At 45.0% G+C, this 16,312-nt stretch overlaps 1 protein-coding gene and 1 long non-coding RNA gene across 18 annotated transcripts in view; one reads left to right on the forward strand and one right to left on the reverse strand.

Moving 5' to 3' along the window:
- The window catches only part of LOC137538435 (uncharacterized), a 407,510-nt gene that overhangs the window by 249,301 nt on the left and 141,897 nt on the right, over positions 1 to 16,312 (forward strand). The gene's annotated exons all lie outside the window — the stretch shown is intronic.
- SOX6 (SRY-box transcription factor 6) overlaps positions 1 to 16,312 on the reverse strand; it is a 605,164-nt gene that overhangs the window by 105,139 nt on the left and 483,713 nt on the right. For all 17 annotated transcript variants that reach the window (XM_068260626.1, XM_068260625.1, XM_068260627.1 and 14 more), the window contains one exon: positions 2,334 to 2,413. In XM_068260626.1, the coding sequence (XP_068116727.1) occupies positions 2,334 to 2,413 (80 nt within the window). The remainder of the gene's footprint in view (positions 1 to 2,333; positions 2,414 to 16,312) is intronic.

The following is a 16,312-nucleotide window of genomic DNA, read 5'->3' on the forward strand; positions in this document are numbered from 1 at the left end:
CTGTCTTATATTAATTTTACCCCCAAACAATATAGGTCTTATTTTCAGGGAGGGCTTATAATTTTGGTCCCCAGTGGCAGCCCCCAGCCCAGTAAAGCCCTGCACTCACCCCATGATGAGCTGCCCTGTAGTGATAGCCGTGAGGACCTGGTCCATAACGGCAGCCCCCAGCACAGTATAGCCCTTCCTCCCTCTGCAGAGTGGCGAGCGGAGCATTACAGCAGAAGAAACTCACCGGCTTCCGACGTGGCAGCGATAACTTCTCTCCTCAGCAGCGCCAGGGTTCCTCTGTTTGACAACGGCGGTTCTTGTCATGTTACGCGGCAGGATGTGCCTGTGTCACATGACGAGAGCCGCTGTTGTCAAGGAGAGGAAGCTGGTTGCTGCTGAGGAGAGACGTTAACGATGGCACGTCGGAAGCCGGTGAGTGTCTTTTCCTGTAATGCTCCGAGTAAGGGAGGGAGCAAAGGGGGGACACATTGTGCGGCCCAGCTAGGTCTTATTTTCGGCGGATGTCTAATATAAGCTAGGTCTTATTTTCAAGGGAGGTCCTATTTTCGGGGAAACACGGTATGGACCCGCTCGGGCTTCAGTGGAAAAAGCAGAGGACCCCGATCAGACTTTGATCATTTGGGTCTGAGTACTGCAGATGCGCGAGCCGTCAACAACCACTTGTTTTGCAGAGGGGACAGCGCTGGAATGGGCGAATGGAGGAGGGGGATGATCCAGAGCCTTCTCTCTATTGAGGTGAGTAGCCATTGGGGGCACTTTTTCCCCTACAGGTACACTTATTGAAGGTGCTCATCAGCAGGTAGGTTGTTATAAACATCTCAGGGGAAATAATCATATTTTTCTGTTGATTTAGGTTGTCTGGGTTGTGCAAGCCTCTTCATGTGCGGTAATCCCCGACACATTTGTTTTGGCTGCCTGTTTAGGGTCAGTGTTCTGATGATTTATCAGGATTGACTAGAGCCCTCCCAGTATCTGCTTGTACATTGTGAAGACCATTATTTTCTGACCAAATCCCCAACTCCATGTGCAGAAATGCAGCTCTAAACTTTCAAAGAACCTCCGCCATGCTTCATTGTTGTCTGCAGACATCTCATCCTTGCACCTGTTTCTAGGCTTTCGGTAAACAACCTGCATTAAATTACAGCCAGTGATTTCAAATCTGCACTCAATAGTCCAAAGTACAATCTGTCATTTTTTTCTGTACACCAGTTCTTTTTTTTTTTTGAATAGGTGAGTATTGTTTTCTTTTAACATGTTGAAGAAATGGCTTTTTAGGTGCAAGTCTTCATATAATTCAGGTATCAGCTATTGCCGGCTGCACAGTTATCCTTTTTTTAAAAAATTTGTGTGACACTTGGCTGAAACTCCCAGCGCCCAAATCAGGCATGCAGTGCTGGCGCCGATACAAATGGTGCAGTGATGTGCCGAAATCAGCTGCCTTGCGGTTGGGAGACACTTTATAGTACAGGATGTATAAGTGGTGGAGGACCGCTTTATAGTGAAGGAGGGTAGGAGGCAGAGGACAGCTTTATGCTAAAAAGAAGGTGTGATTTATAGTTATGGAAGAGTTGGAGTCACTCTATAGTGATGTGAGGGTAGAAGGAGGTGGACCATTTCACAGTAGAAGCATTCAATCAGATACAAACAATTACACTAACACTATATGCGCCTGGAATTTGGATCAATCAAAATCAACAGGAAGTAAAACTGATTGGTTAAATTCCTAATTACAATTTGTATTAGGATTACTCTTTGACCATCTTTACTTCAGAGAGGTCTGAAAGAGGAACCCTTTCTAGTGAGGATAAGGTGGGGAGCCACTTTATAGTGAGAGAGGGTGGAGGAGAGCTTTATGGCAGAGGGACGGCTGGATAGTGTACTGTTAGGGGCACCATCTCTGATATAGGAGACCAGGTTTTGAATCCTGGCTGAAGCCAGTACCTATTTAGAAAACAGTCCATGGGCAAGACTACCTAGCACTGTAGGGTGGCTATTGAGAGTGCCCTTAGTGGCTGCAGCTCTCAAATGCTTTGAGTGGAACAAGAGGAAAGTGCTACACAAATATTGGTATTCTTATTTATGATGACAGAGGGCGGGGTGCCACTTTAGCCTGCTGGAGCAGAGTTGATGAGATAGCAGTGACAGTTATCTGGGCAGCATACAGGGGGCAGTATGTGTCTGTAGTTGGGATGGCTCTAATCTTGCGTAATGTGATCTGACAGTCAGTGATATTTAGCATACAGCTGGTAGGTGTCACCCCCCCCCCCCCCCCTCCCATACACACAGAAGTTTGGCTGCACTCCCGGAGTCCCGCCACATACCTGTAGCTGTAACGGGCTGAGTCCAGAAGCTGCTGCAGCTGCCATTGTCGATGGAATGAACTGCACGGGGTAGTTATCACCTGTCAGGGAGAACAATAGACACAGGTTCAGACACTAAACACAAACCACACTTAACAAGTGGCAACACAGCCTGCAGAGCAACACCCTGATATCTGCATACATAGGGGGATGTTGGGTAACACTGGCACACTGTGTGATGAGGTACCTTGGAAGTCACAACTTATCCCCTACACCCCAAATCCTAAAAGGGAACCATAACAACACATAGCAGAATGCAGTAATGATTCAGGATAGCCAGTTTTATGCTTAAATATCGTGGTTTCAGCAGCAGAAACACTTCCTATAGAAATATATTGCTGTACATTGATGTGTAGCCCTACCCAACCCACGGAGACTGTTTATCATGCAGAATTAGCCACCTCCTCCCTCCCAAGCATTCTGGGAGACCAGAGATCTTTACTACTGGCTTTAGAACTCTCAGTAAACTAACATTCCGCAGATATCACCTGCCAGTACTAAAAATGTCACCACCTGTGATACATTTTAGAAAGTAAATCAGGGCGAGGAAAGATTGTACGATGGGCAAACATTGACTAAATCATTTATAAATGAATATTGTAAAAAAAAAATGCAGTTTTATTCCTTACATTATCTCGATAACAGTTGCTCTTTAAAGGACAACTGTAGGGAGGATGCCATGTTTTTTTTTCCTTTAGTGCAATACCAGTTGCTTGGCTGTCCTGCTGATCCTCTGTCTATACTTTTAGCCATAGACCCTGAGCAAGCATGCAGCAGTTCAGGTGTTTCCGACATGAATGTCGGAACTGACAAGAATAGCTGCATGCTTGTTTCTGGTGTTATTCAGACACTGCTGCAACCAAATAGATCCGCAGGGCTGCCAGGTAACTGGTATTGTTTAACAGGAAATAAATATGGCAGCCTCTGTATATCTCTCGCTACAGTTATCCTTTAAAATGTACTCCTAACGCACACACACAGAACTGGTAGTTCCCTACACGCTGCTTTCAGTGCTGCTTTCAGTGACTCCTCAGGATCTGGACTACAGCCCTAGAGCTTACTCCTTTAAATTCACAGTGAATATTGGCAATTGAAGCTGCCATGTTTCTATTTGATGTTTTTTACTTTCCGGATAACTTGATGTCAGCCTCCAGAGTGTTCCCATCCTCCCGTATTCCATGCAGGAAACTCCCACAGACACCGATCATTTTATTGTTGGGTTTTGGGCTAGTTTGAATACAACGTCATCTGGAGAGTAGAGTATTATGTAAAGAGTGCAAAACAATCTCCGCACTCCAGCTTCCTGTCACTGCAAGGATTTCTCTCTACTGATGGCTTCATTTTTTGCGCTGCAGTGTCCAGAATAACTGGTGCTGCCAGAAATGTTGCGGTCCGTGCAGAGGAACCTACGGAATGGATCCGTTCGAACAGACGGATGTAAATGGTTCCATAGGTTAACATTGGATCCATTCACATCCGTTCAGTTAGTGCAGTACTCGTTCCACAAACAGACCGGTTTTTAACGCAAGTATGAACCGGGCCGTACTGAGTTGCTTGGCTCCCACCTAATGCACCTCATCGCAATGGCTATTAAAGTCAGTGGAACATGCTACACTTCCTGCGATGCCCCGGAAGTGTGCTAGCTGACGCAGAAGCCGCAGTGCATTATCGTGCACCGCACCGGAAGCAATGAAAGTCAATGGCGATCTGCAAATTTGAATATTTTGCACATTTGTGGTGCGTATGCACAGATGCAGATTTTCAGATGACGTGCTTCCTGTCCAGCCGTATACATGTGACTGAAGGGTGCGACTTTTTGAAGACAGGTTGCCTCCAATTTTTGAGTGCTATAGTGTGGTGCGCTGCGGCAGCCATTTTGCCGCTCGCAAATTGCACCGCAACAAGTGGAAACGAACCCTTCAAGTCCATTTAAACTCATGATACACGCAAACATTTTCAACAGTCTTTTAAATTACATGGAAAGGCAGCTTTATGGAACTCCATGGACATGGAACTACCACAGACAGCCTTAGAGGCTCTTTCCCTCGAAATGATTACAAATTGTTTGAACCCCCTTTTATTACTATTTAGTATTTATATACCGCCGACATCCTTTGTAGAGTATAATGTCTTGTCACTTAACTGTTCCTCAAGAGGGGCTCACAATCTATCTCTATTATAGTCATATGTCACAAAGCCTGCTCTACCTACATCTCGAAGCTTGTTCACAGGTATACACCAGGTTGTCTCCTCCATTTCTCCCAACGACCTTAGCCTAACTTCCCCACGCATTTCTCACTCCCATGAGTGCCTGCAGCATTTCTCAAGAGCCGCCCCAACCCTCTGGAAATCCCTTCCACTGTCCTCCTTCAACACATTCAAGCAAGCCCTCAAAACTCACCTCTTCAAGATGGCAAACCCACCCCCTACCACACAGTAACTCTGTACCCTCCCCGTGTATTCTAAATGATTGTGTGCTCCATTCCTATGACAGCCTTGTACTTGTATTACTGGATCTATACAACTAGCCCATAATCACATTACCATGTATTTTGTACCCCTTTTGCCTTGTATAGCTTTGTCCTATGATGTATAACCTTGTTACGTCTGTCATCCTTTGTATCATTGTATGTATTTATTGTCCAGCACTGCGTAATATGTTGGCACTTTATAAATACAATAAATAATAATAATATGTGTATGTATGTATGTATGTATAGTGTAGTGTATGCATCGTAGTCTAGGGCCAATTTAGGGGGAAGAAAATTAACTTATCTGTATGTTTTTGGGATGTGGGAGGATGTCCGAGTGCCCGGAGGAAACCCGCACAGACACGGGGAGAACATACAAGCTCCTTGCCGATAGTGCCCTGTCTGGGATTCAAACCGGGAAACCAGCGCTGCAAGGCGCGTGTGCTAAGCCCTACCCCACTGTTCTGCTACAGCCTATGATACTTGCTAGAACTGAAACCTAGGGGGGGAAAGCACTTTTTGCAAGCTCTGGCCCTTTAAGCCAACACTTTGCAGAAATAAAATGTACCCGCAGTAGTTTTGCAGATGATCTATGCAGATATCAGCACCCATTAGTAAGGAGAGCCTGCGAGGGTAACAATGCATGAACTAACTACCTAGAACAACTATTTTTATTGTCTCGGCATGACGTGACACCCAACCAACTCCACATTAACGTTAAGTTAAAAAAAAAGTCCATTCTTAATCTCGCCATTCGCTTTGCATTTGGCCCATAATACCTCATCAGCCCATTGAGCACAGTGAGTGCTCGCACACAGTCCACTAACAATTGGCGCCTGATTGCATATGACGGTCGGCTACAATGCCTCACAGAACGCTATATTGTGCCGGACACCCGCCGAGCAATATTCAAAATATGCCATCTTATTTTCCCCCTTCCATGTGGTTGATTTTGGTTCGCTGGCGATGACTTTGCGTGATTTTATTTCCTTTTTTACTTGCGGGAAGTAAAACAGATTGATTGACATAGACCTGCCGCTGTTTGTGCTTATTTCCTTTCGGTTTTTTTTAAATGTGGTGGCCGCGATACATACGGGAATTTAGGTTAAATAATGTTTCTTCCTGTCCTGATCTGATGGCGGAGGGGAGACAACGACCGCGCAAAGGATGCTGCAGAATTAATGATGCCTTAAAGAGGTTGGAAATAACCATTTAAACTAACAGCGGGAACTAGTTTAGGTATGATGTCGCCCTTGCGCCTCATGAATTATTCATGCAGCCCTCTTTTGTCTCTCCGATCTTGCGTGGCCCTGATGGTCTGTCATGTTCAAAGACAATTTACTGCCGGATAAAAGCGTTTTAACAACGGAAGACTTGGCTGAAGATATTTTGCGGACTGCTGTGCCAGCTGCTTGCATTGATGTGTATCATTGGTCGGGTCAGAATGGGGTTTCCGTCCACAGGAATCTATACCATTAGACAGGAAAAGCGGGATGTCGGCCATTTTGTTCTCTCCTCATTCTTACCATCTGCTATTTATTGAAGACGATGATCAACTCTGAACGGCATTTTAATGTAATTGTTATTACTGTATAATGTCGGTATAGGAAACATTCAGGTATAGTAAACTTCATCTCCAGGTCCCGGCCAATCTCCTTTAAAAGTCTATGGGAGCAATGTCTGGTATAGTAAACATGTTTTTTGGCCCCTACGTGACAATGACTCTGGAGATAGTAAAAAGTGGGCGGTGCAGGCGTTGCATGTCAGTGTGAACTCCATGGTCAGCTGCTCTCTTGCAGCTGGTGCTGAAAGTCCCACCCGCTGAGGTATCGGAGCCATTCACAGGAGGCCAGTGGCTGCCTCTATTCAGTGATGGCTGCAATTTTGAAGGAGTCCTGGATACTGTACTAGCAATAGCCTGGCTATGCAGCCCTAAGGTATACTTAACTTTGTAGTTCACCAAAGGTGCAAGTGCTTGTTCTGTACCTCCAATGGGAGGACAGAGTTGCTCCTTTGCAGCAAGGAAGGTACCAGGCATGCTGGGCCATTTGTAGGACAATTTTGGATATAGTAAACTTCTAATATAGTAAACCACTTTTTCTAGTCCCTTGGAGTTTACTATAACAGGATTATACTGTATTGACAATAGAGCAGGACAGCGGTCATTTTGTTCTTTCTGCCCCACCACTCAAAAGCTTACAGCCACTCCTACTGCAAGCCTGACTTCCATTTTCACCCAGTTGGCAGCTACAATGCATGTTCAAGGAGTGTTTTAAATGATTTCAAGACTGCTGTAGAGGCACAAAGACAAAGAAGATTGTTTTTATGGCCGTGTCTTCCTTAATTTTTACAAGCAGGAGCAGGAAATGAAGGTCCTGAAAAAAACAACACAAAGGCGAGAAGAATTGGCTGGCTGGAAATCTTCCCCTTTGTACATGAACTGGAATGACTGGATATTTACATGTTATTTTATTGTTTGATCCTGTCCAAATATTTCCGAAGGAATGAGACTCAGAACAGCCGGCGTGTCCCAACATAATCAGATATTCTCTGGAACAATACACCAGAGTTACATAACTATCTTCTATTCTGTTCTAGATCACAATAGCAATCGGTAGCGCTTGCACACCTGGGAGTGCTCCAGGCTACAACAAGTTCTTCCAGGACCCCTTCTGTAAACAGCCAGGATGCAAAACACAGAAATGCCCAGAATATTGTCCTTGTACACCTCAAATGCCAACGTGCCACAATTGTGGGACCTCAATGGTATCCAAAAGTCATTGTTCTGTGATATACAAGTGTCAGTGTGTCACAAGTGTCAGTGTGTCACTGTTCTGTGATCTACAAGTGTCAGTGTGTCACTGTTCTGTGATCTACAAGTGTCAGTGTGTCACTGGTCTGTGATCTACAAGTGTCAATGTGACACTGTTCTGTGATCTACAAGTGTCAGTGTGACACTGTTCTGTGATCTACAAGTGTCAGTGTGACACTGTTCTGTGATCTACACGTGTCAGTGTGACACTGTTCTGTGATATACAAGTGTCAGTGTGTCACTGTTCTGTGATCTACAAGTGTCAGTGTGTAACTGTTCTGTGATCTACAAATGTCAGTGTGACACTGTTCTGTGATCTACAAGTGTCAGTGTGTCACTGGTCTGTGATCTACAAGTGTCAATGTGACACTGTTCTGTGATCTACAAGTGTCAGTGTGACACTGTTCTGTGATCTACAAGTGTCAGTGTGACACTGTTCTGTGATCTACACGTGTCAGTGTGACACTGTTCTGTGATATACAAGTGTCAGTGTGTCACTGTTCTGTGATCTACAAGTGTCAGTGTGACACTGTTCTGTGATCTACAAGTGTCAGTGTGACACTGTTCTGTGATCTACAAGTGTCAGTGTGACACTGTTCTGTGATCTACAAGTGTCAGTGTGTCACTGGTCTGTGATCTACAAGTGTCAATGTGACACTGTTCTGTGATCTACAAGTGTCAGTGTGACACTGTTCTGTGATCTACAAGTGTCAGTGTGTCACTGGTCTGTGATCTACAAGTGTCAATGTGACACTGTTCTGTGATCTACAAGTGTCAGTGTGACACTGTTATGTGATCTACAAGTGTCAGTGTGTCACTGTTCTGTGATCTACACGTGTCAGTGTGTCACTGTTCTGTGACCTACAAGTGTCAGTGTGTCACTGTTCTGTGACCTACAAGTGTCAGTGTGTCACTGTTCTGTGCTCTACAAGTGTCAGTGTGACACTGTTCTGTGATCTACAAGTGTCAGTGTGACACTGTTCTGTGATCTGCAAGTGTCAGTGTGACACTGTTCTGTGACCTACAAGTGTCAGTGTGTCACTGTTCTGTGACCTACAAGTGTCAGTGTGACACTGTTCTGTGATCTACAAGTGTCAGTGTGACACTGTTCTGTGATCTACAAGTGTCAGTGTGTCACTGTTCTGTGATCTACAAGTGTCAGTGTGACACTGTTCTGTGATCTACAAGTGTCAGTGTGACACTGTTCTGTGATCTACAAGTGTCAGTGTGTCACTGTTCTGTGATCTACAAGTGTCAGTGTGTCACTGTTCTGTGATCTACAAGTATCAGTGTGACACTGTTCTGTGATCTACAAGTGTCAGTGTGACACTGTTCTGTGATCTACAAGTGTCAGTGTGTCACTGTTCTGTGATCTACAAGTGTCAGTGTGTCACGGTTCTGTGATCTACAAGTGTCAGTGTGACACTGTTCTGCGATCTACAAGTGTCAGTGTGTCACTGTTCTGTGATCTACAAGTGTCAATGTGACACTGTTCTGCGATCTACAAGTGTCAGTGTGACACTGTTCTGTGATCTACAAGTGTCAATGTGATACTGTTCTATGATCTACAAGTGTCAGTTTGACACTGTTCTGTGATCTACAAGTGTCAATGTGATACTGTTCTATGATCTACAAGTGTCAGTTTGACACTGTTCTGTGATCTACAAGTGTCAGTGTGACACTGTTCTGTGATCTACAAGTGTCAGTGTGTCACTGTTCTGCGATCTACAAGTGTCAGTGTGTAACTGTTCTGTGACTATTCTCTACCATTTTGGGAACGCCAACTGTTATGCCACTGTTCTGAGATTCCAAAGTGCCAGTGTGTCATTATTCTGGGACCTCGAATCAATGGTAAGACACTGATGAGTCATTGTTCAGGGCTGTAGTTGTTTTTGGAATCCCTTAGAGTGTTTTTTTTCCTGGGTTCCCCATGTGGCAGGGTGTCACTGACCCTAGGCTGGCAAGTGTCTTTGTATCAATCTTTTGTCATCCCAAAAGGCAATGGCCTCGATTCACAAAAGCGTGCTAACTTAGTTAGGGCCAGAAATGATCTCTAGCAGAGTGGGATTATGGGTAATTGCACCGTTGCCAACCCTTCCCTACAGAGTGGGAATCACTGGCAATCCTCATGCCATAAACTGTTGTTAGAGCGTACAATAGCTGCAGTAGAGGGTTAATCTCTCCTGTGCTGCGAAGCCTCTTGACGATTCTCGCCTGTGGCGTTCCTGCAGCAGCTGCTGAACTTCAATTCTTTGAAATATCTTTATCTTACTCTTTAGTGATGTTTTCCTTTATTTATTGCTGGCTGGGCCCCACCCTGCAGTTTTATCTCTCCTTCTGGTTGGAGGCAATGTTCTACAGAGTGACTATAATTGTTTTGTGCTTTTTTTTCCTTTCTTCTCCATGGCTGTTGATGATTTTGTACATGGAATGTTTCACTGCATGTTTGTAAAGAGGTGGGTGAGGGACTAAAGTACCACCGGTGTGCTAAGACTCCAACAAAATCCAAACCACAGAGATTTAGCAGGGCTTTCATAGTTCCTCTGGACTGCACATTAGCTTTATTTTGCCACCTCTTTTCTCGCACTCCAGTGTGTGGACTTAGAGAAAGTCGGGGGGGGGGGGGGCTTTCTCTAAGTCCACACACTGGACACGAGGCCATTGCACTTGCACAGTAGAGCAGACCCGATTGGGCTCGGCTATTTCCACCTGAGCCCGGATAGCCGCTATTGCACCTGGGCAGGATCGCGGTAGGTAAATACTGCAGGTGCTACCGTGCCACAGACAACATCCTTTTTGGCTATATTATCGGGGGAGACAGCACTGGATGCCTGAGGCTTAGAAAGATAGGGAAGTCTCATTAGAAGACAAAGTTGCTGTGTGTGGTAGTAATGAGCACATCTCCCATTACAGCACATGTGTCAAACTCCAGGCCTGGAGGGCCGGATCCATGCCAGTGTTTAGGATGGACTGAGAAAGAGAGGAATGTGTTCTACCTGATGGACCACACCTTTCCTGATTCAGACCCATCAATTCATTTGAGCTGTATCAAAAATGTGTGAGGATCTCGGCCCTTGTAGGACCGGTTTGACATACCTGCATTACAGTATCAGTAGTGGTAGTGTGTCCCCTTTGCGGCCTACCACCAGGGGCGCTGTATTCACATGTGTGTGGATTGAGCACGTTGGAGGAGTGCCCCTCATATTGGTGGTATGCCAGATGATTGGGTAAAGAATGCTTAAAGGATGAACTTCTCTTGTGTCATTATCATCTGTTTATTTAACTCCTAGTAGAGCACAGGACATATGAGAAGATTTTCCATTTAGGTCTATTTACTGCTATTCTCTTGATCTCAATCCAGGTTGTTCCCATCTGATTTCTTCTTCCCTTGATCTCCTCCATGTTTTTCGAAGTTGCCCCCTTGTTCTTGATCCCTGTGGATTCCACTCTAGGGCTCTTATTTTTATAGATGCCTCTCCCTTCCTGAGGGTGTGGCCTATCCAACCCCACTTCCTCCTCCTTATCTGAATTTCTATTGGTAGCTGGTTGGCGTTTTTCCACAGTTCTTAATTTTGTCACTTTCTCTGACCGTTTCATATTCATAATTCTCCATAGGCGCCTGTTTACAAAGATCTGGATTTTTGGGGGTAATGGGTTGTGTTGACCTTCCAGGTTATGGTGAAGCAGAAGATGATGTAAGAAACTGAATAAACAAAGTAAACTGAGCATTTACCAAGGAGTACCCTATCTGGAGTAATACAAAAACATCTAAAAAAGAACAAAAGTTTGCATGTTTTATACTAATGTGAAAGCAGTCCTTTTATATGCAAGTGAAACTTGGAAAGTCTCTTGTGTGTGTAGTAACAGTAGTAACATAAAGTGTGCAGCGCATTTAGGAACTTGGTTAAAGTTTTATTTAAAGTGTGATAATACTTCCACAACAAAATTTCAGTAACTATTCTTAGTTACATAAAATAACATTTGAAAGCATTCCCACACATTTTATGTTTACTTTCACTGCAGAGAACAGTATAGGGTTGTTTATCTCTGGTTCATTGGCAAATGTAATCTTTGCCAGCCAGGAGACCCTCTCTACCTCTGTCTGGATTCTCCGCCCTCCCTTTCAGTTAAAGTGACTCAGCTGTTACCAGAGGGATGTGTCTAATCAGCAGAGGCAGAGTAAAGACACAGGAAGAGACTTTTTCCTGGCTGACATTGATTACATTTGCCGATAATCCAGAGATAAGCAAGCTACACGCAGGGAATGTTTGGGAATACTTTTAAAATGTTCTTTTATGTAACTAAGAGTGGTTACTAAAATTTTATTTTTGGGAGTATTATCCCGTTTTGAAGCAGAAGGGGCAGTGAGGTTTCCCAGGTTGTAGTTACAACACTGTTGGCAAATCAGAAGCAAGGGAAAACCCGAAGTCATTTCTCAGTAAAGTCTGGAAATTGCACTCCACCCTGTGCTGTATTTTGGTCACTGGAGACATCTTTTTCGAGGCCTTTCCTGTCTCCCGGGATGCTCAGCAGTGAAATTTCCCAGCCGACAGTCAGCGGAAATCAATCTCACGTACGCAGGGTGTAATCAGCTTTAACCCCTTTGTCCAGTGTTAATTAAGCTCCAGCCTCCCCGGTCAGATGGTACAGGGGATATATATAATACCACTGCTGAAAGCAATTAAACAGGGAAGAGCGGCCTTGTTCCGGTCAAAGGATGATGACGCCAAACATTTGTGTTCGCCGAGTAATTGTCAAGGTCATTATCTTTACTGCGGCACTCGGGAGGCGTTTAATGCGCTCGTAAAGGCAGAAATATGCGATTTTAATTTAATTCTCCCCGACGGACGTTAAATCGTGGCGGCTTTTATCCCGCAAGTACAGCCATTACAGTCATCATTGTTTCCGAACAAGACGCGACACAAAGTGATGGGTGAAGGCACAAAACACACAATTAGCCACGGAGAATAATAGGCATGGATTGGTGCGCTCGCTACAATGGCGAAAGGTAGCGAAGAATGTCACAATTGAATGTATTATTAAATGTGCCGCTAATGTATTATCGCGTAAATTATTAACACCGCGCTTTGTTGGGGCCATTATGTTTTCTATGTATAGACCAGGTTATACAATCACTAATACAACTTTTTTAAGTCATGTTGCAAAGGATTATGGGAGAGCTGGTGCATAACGACAGTCACTGCTCACTGGTAAAGTCATGAATTTAAAGGAGTAGTAACTTTAAAAGACAATTTATTGCTGTGGAGAAGTACACACCCTATTTTGCAGTGCAGACTGGAGTCTTGTTGGCTCTTTGCTCGCATCATCATGTTTGTGGGCAGGGTTAAGACAGAGCTTGCTGAGAACACTGCTGCCTGCAGCCCTCAAGGTCCGTGATGTAGGATGTGGCTGGTGAAGGGGCTACTGAGCAGGTACTTTAATGCTTAACCAAACTGGGCATTCAAGATGACCAGTGAATATAAACTTTGTATACAACTAAAGTGCTCTAAAAAGCAATCTAGCTTGCTCTCTGCTCTATCTGGTTGTTAGCGGCGGGTGAGTCAATCACACATGACCAGAGCCGGACAATCCGCAAGGCAACTCTAGGAATTCTAGGGGGCTGGTGAATGTTAGCCCCCACCAAATCTTATTAAAAAAGACAGGTGACCATCAGTGGTGGGCAAAAACTCTATCTTGCCTAGGGCCCAATTTAATCTTAGTCCATTCCTGCACATGACCATGTGACTCCCAAACTAGGGAGTACAATGGAGGGCAGACTACATTCCCTAGCATTACAGCAGAAAATGTCTGTCTGAAGGTGGTGACAAAGGGCCGCAGCACGCCTGTCTGAACCGGATTGTTCAATAAGACTGTAATCTGTGTGTGGCCAGTGTAAGGAAATCAGTGACAGTAAGGAGAAACAAAACATAAGCACTATAGAAAATTCAGCTTTCAAGTTTGCAAAGTGTTGTAACACACAGTAACCAGCACTGAAAGCTGATTGGCTGCTGGCGGATGTTCAGCCTTTGGGAAGCGTCAGTTGTCTCATGCGACCCATCCGGGGCCACGGCAGATAAAGGGTTACGCCGGAGCTGCGGAGAATCTTGGCACGCCGTCAGCTGACATGTAGCAGCATTTTTTTCTCACATTTGTATCGGGATTTGAGATGCTTTGCTGAGCGATTCTTTTCATTTCTGGAAGAATAGAAGTCAAGTCCAGGCCTGCCCACCCATTCCTTCCCCCATCGCTGTCATATCTGAGGAAGAAGACCTGAGCTAACCGACCAGCGTGCAAACAACGCACAGGCTACCCAGACCAATACTGTGCACAACCCCAGGGCCTGGTCTGTAGCCATGGCCCTTCACCCTAGAGAGGGAATGAGCATTAGATTGTCAGCTCTGTTGGTGAAACATGACGACCGGCTCCATGTAGAGTGCAGAGATCTCACTATGGGACAGGAGAAACTGTTAGGCAGTTTTACCCTTCAGCCTCCACCGAAAACTGAACTTTCACTTCTAGTCGGGGTGACTCTTTACTCCGCTTCTGACCCATCTGGCCAAGTTACGTGAAATCAGATTTGTGTCCTTTCTACCAAAGGAGCAGAGGTGCTTGTTTATATGAAACGTTCCACATGTGCGTGGAATGGGAATCTGATGAAAGAGAACCTGTCACTAACAATGCTTTTGTAATGGTCTGAGTCCTGCTCTGAAATTAATCCAAATAATGACTTTGGCTTAACTAGAAAGGATCAGCCCCTGCGACCGCAGAGTGGCCCAGAGCTGTAGGGGACCCCAACTACTATGGCACTTCTGATAAAGGGGCCCACCCTTCAGATCAGGTGTTCTTATGGCTACACTGTGTTATGGGTGTGAACCTTATGATGTCCACACTTGCACGATGGGTCCCCAGGGGTAGGCAAGGGAAGGGGGTGTACATTGGGGGGCCCATCAAAGTTTTGCTGGGGCGCCCATGATCTGTAGTTACGCCACCGATTTTGGCAAGTTATTGTGTAAGCCATCCATTTGAAAGGATCGGCTGATTGATTGCTTTGAAGTCTACCCATACACACACTACATTGATGTCGCCCAACAGGGATCAGGAGCCGATCCTTCGGGCCATCTGCCGTCGTTTGGATGAAGGGATCCATCTGGACAGATTGCTGGCCGAGTGGTCGGGGGGCAATGGGGGCTGCTGTACACACGCTAGATTCTCGCTTGTTATTGGCCGAGTTTTATCTGGCGTGTGTATGGGCCTTAATTGTATGGGATTCTGATCTGATTTGTAAGCTAATCTGCTCAGAATTGATCCAGTTGGCTCTTCTAGAATTTTTTTTTTATTTCAGAGCAGTAGAAATAGAAAATGTTTTAGGGTAGGAACACACTAGGCAGAATCGCATGAGTTTTCCCTCTAGCACATGGTGGAAAATGCATATGCGATTCTGCCTAGTGTGTGCCTTCCTTTAGGCCTCTTTCACACCAAGACATTGCGTTTTAGGGGACGTTAAGGTCGCATAACGTGCCCCTAACGTAACGCATGGTGGTGTTGAAGTTGGACATCAGATTGAGCTGCGTTATGAGGCTCTTGGTGCTATCCTGGGAAGTCCGGATCTTTTCAATGATTCGGATGATTCGAATCGGATCATTGAAAAGATCCGGATCTTTGAACCGAATCTTTGAATCATTTTACTAGGGAAGCAGGAAGCAGTGGTGCAGCAGAGTGAGAGGTGCAGGAGAATGAAGGCACATTGAGGGTGCTAATGGGGAAGGGAGAGATGCAGCAGGAAGATTGTGCTTGTGCACAGAAGCTGCAGTTCCTGTTTCTTGCAGACATCCACTGTGAACCGAGTCCTTCATTGTGATGACCCGGATGATTCGACTCACAAAAAAGATCCGAATTGTTCATGATCTGGACAACGCTACAGTGCAGTGAATATTAATTAGCCATGTGGCTAGGAACAATAGCGGACTCTCCCCTTACTGAGCATGTGCAAACAGTCCAACGCAGCTAAAGCCCAGTATAACGCACAGAATGCTGCACTTTCTTTGAACGTGTAGCGTTACACTGTAACAAAACGTGGGCACTGTGAACAGCCCATTGATTTTTCATTACTGTGAGTTGGGCTGCATTACAGGCTGCTCTAACGTGCGCCTGTAATGTCCCACTGTGAAAGCTGCCTTAAAACTGACAACCTATCTCATCACCACTAACCTCAATGCAATGCTAATGATTCATGTTTGCACTCAAATTGTATGCAAACTGTTTGCAGCTTAGGGACTACACCGATCATGTGCACTGCCTGCTGGATTTTGAATGGCTCCACCTCTGGCTGACCACTAGGGATGGCCAATGAGATGCTAAGAATTCAGAGTTGATGCAAATTTTATGCATCTTGCTACTGCATCCGATTGGTTCAGTTTCAAGTTGCATACACATCTGATACATTTAGCATGCAAATTGCACCAACTCAGAATTATTAGCATCTCGTTGACATCTCTCAGGTCTGAGCAATCAGATCCTCAGAACTGGCCAGCAGTGATAAATCACTATAAATTACAGCAGAAGATTTCCAAAAGATTCAATCAGAACCATAAAATCTGCCCAAAAATTGATCATTTTTTGTCAAACCATATATGGTCACCTTAGCAGGAGATGTTTAC

The sequence above is a fragment of the Hyperolius riggenbachi genome, chromosome 11 (assembly GCF_040937935.1).
Source record: "Hyperolius riggenbachi isolate aHypRig1 chromosome 11, aHypRig1.pri, whole genome shotgun sequence".
In the NCBI taxonomy this organism is placed as follows: Eukaryota; Metazoa; Chordata; class Amphibia; order Anura; family Hyperoliidae; genus Hyperolius; species Hyperolius riggenbachi.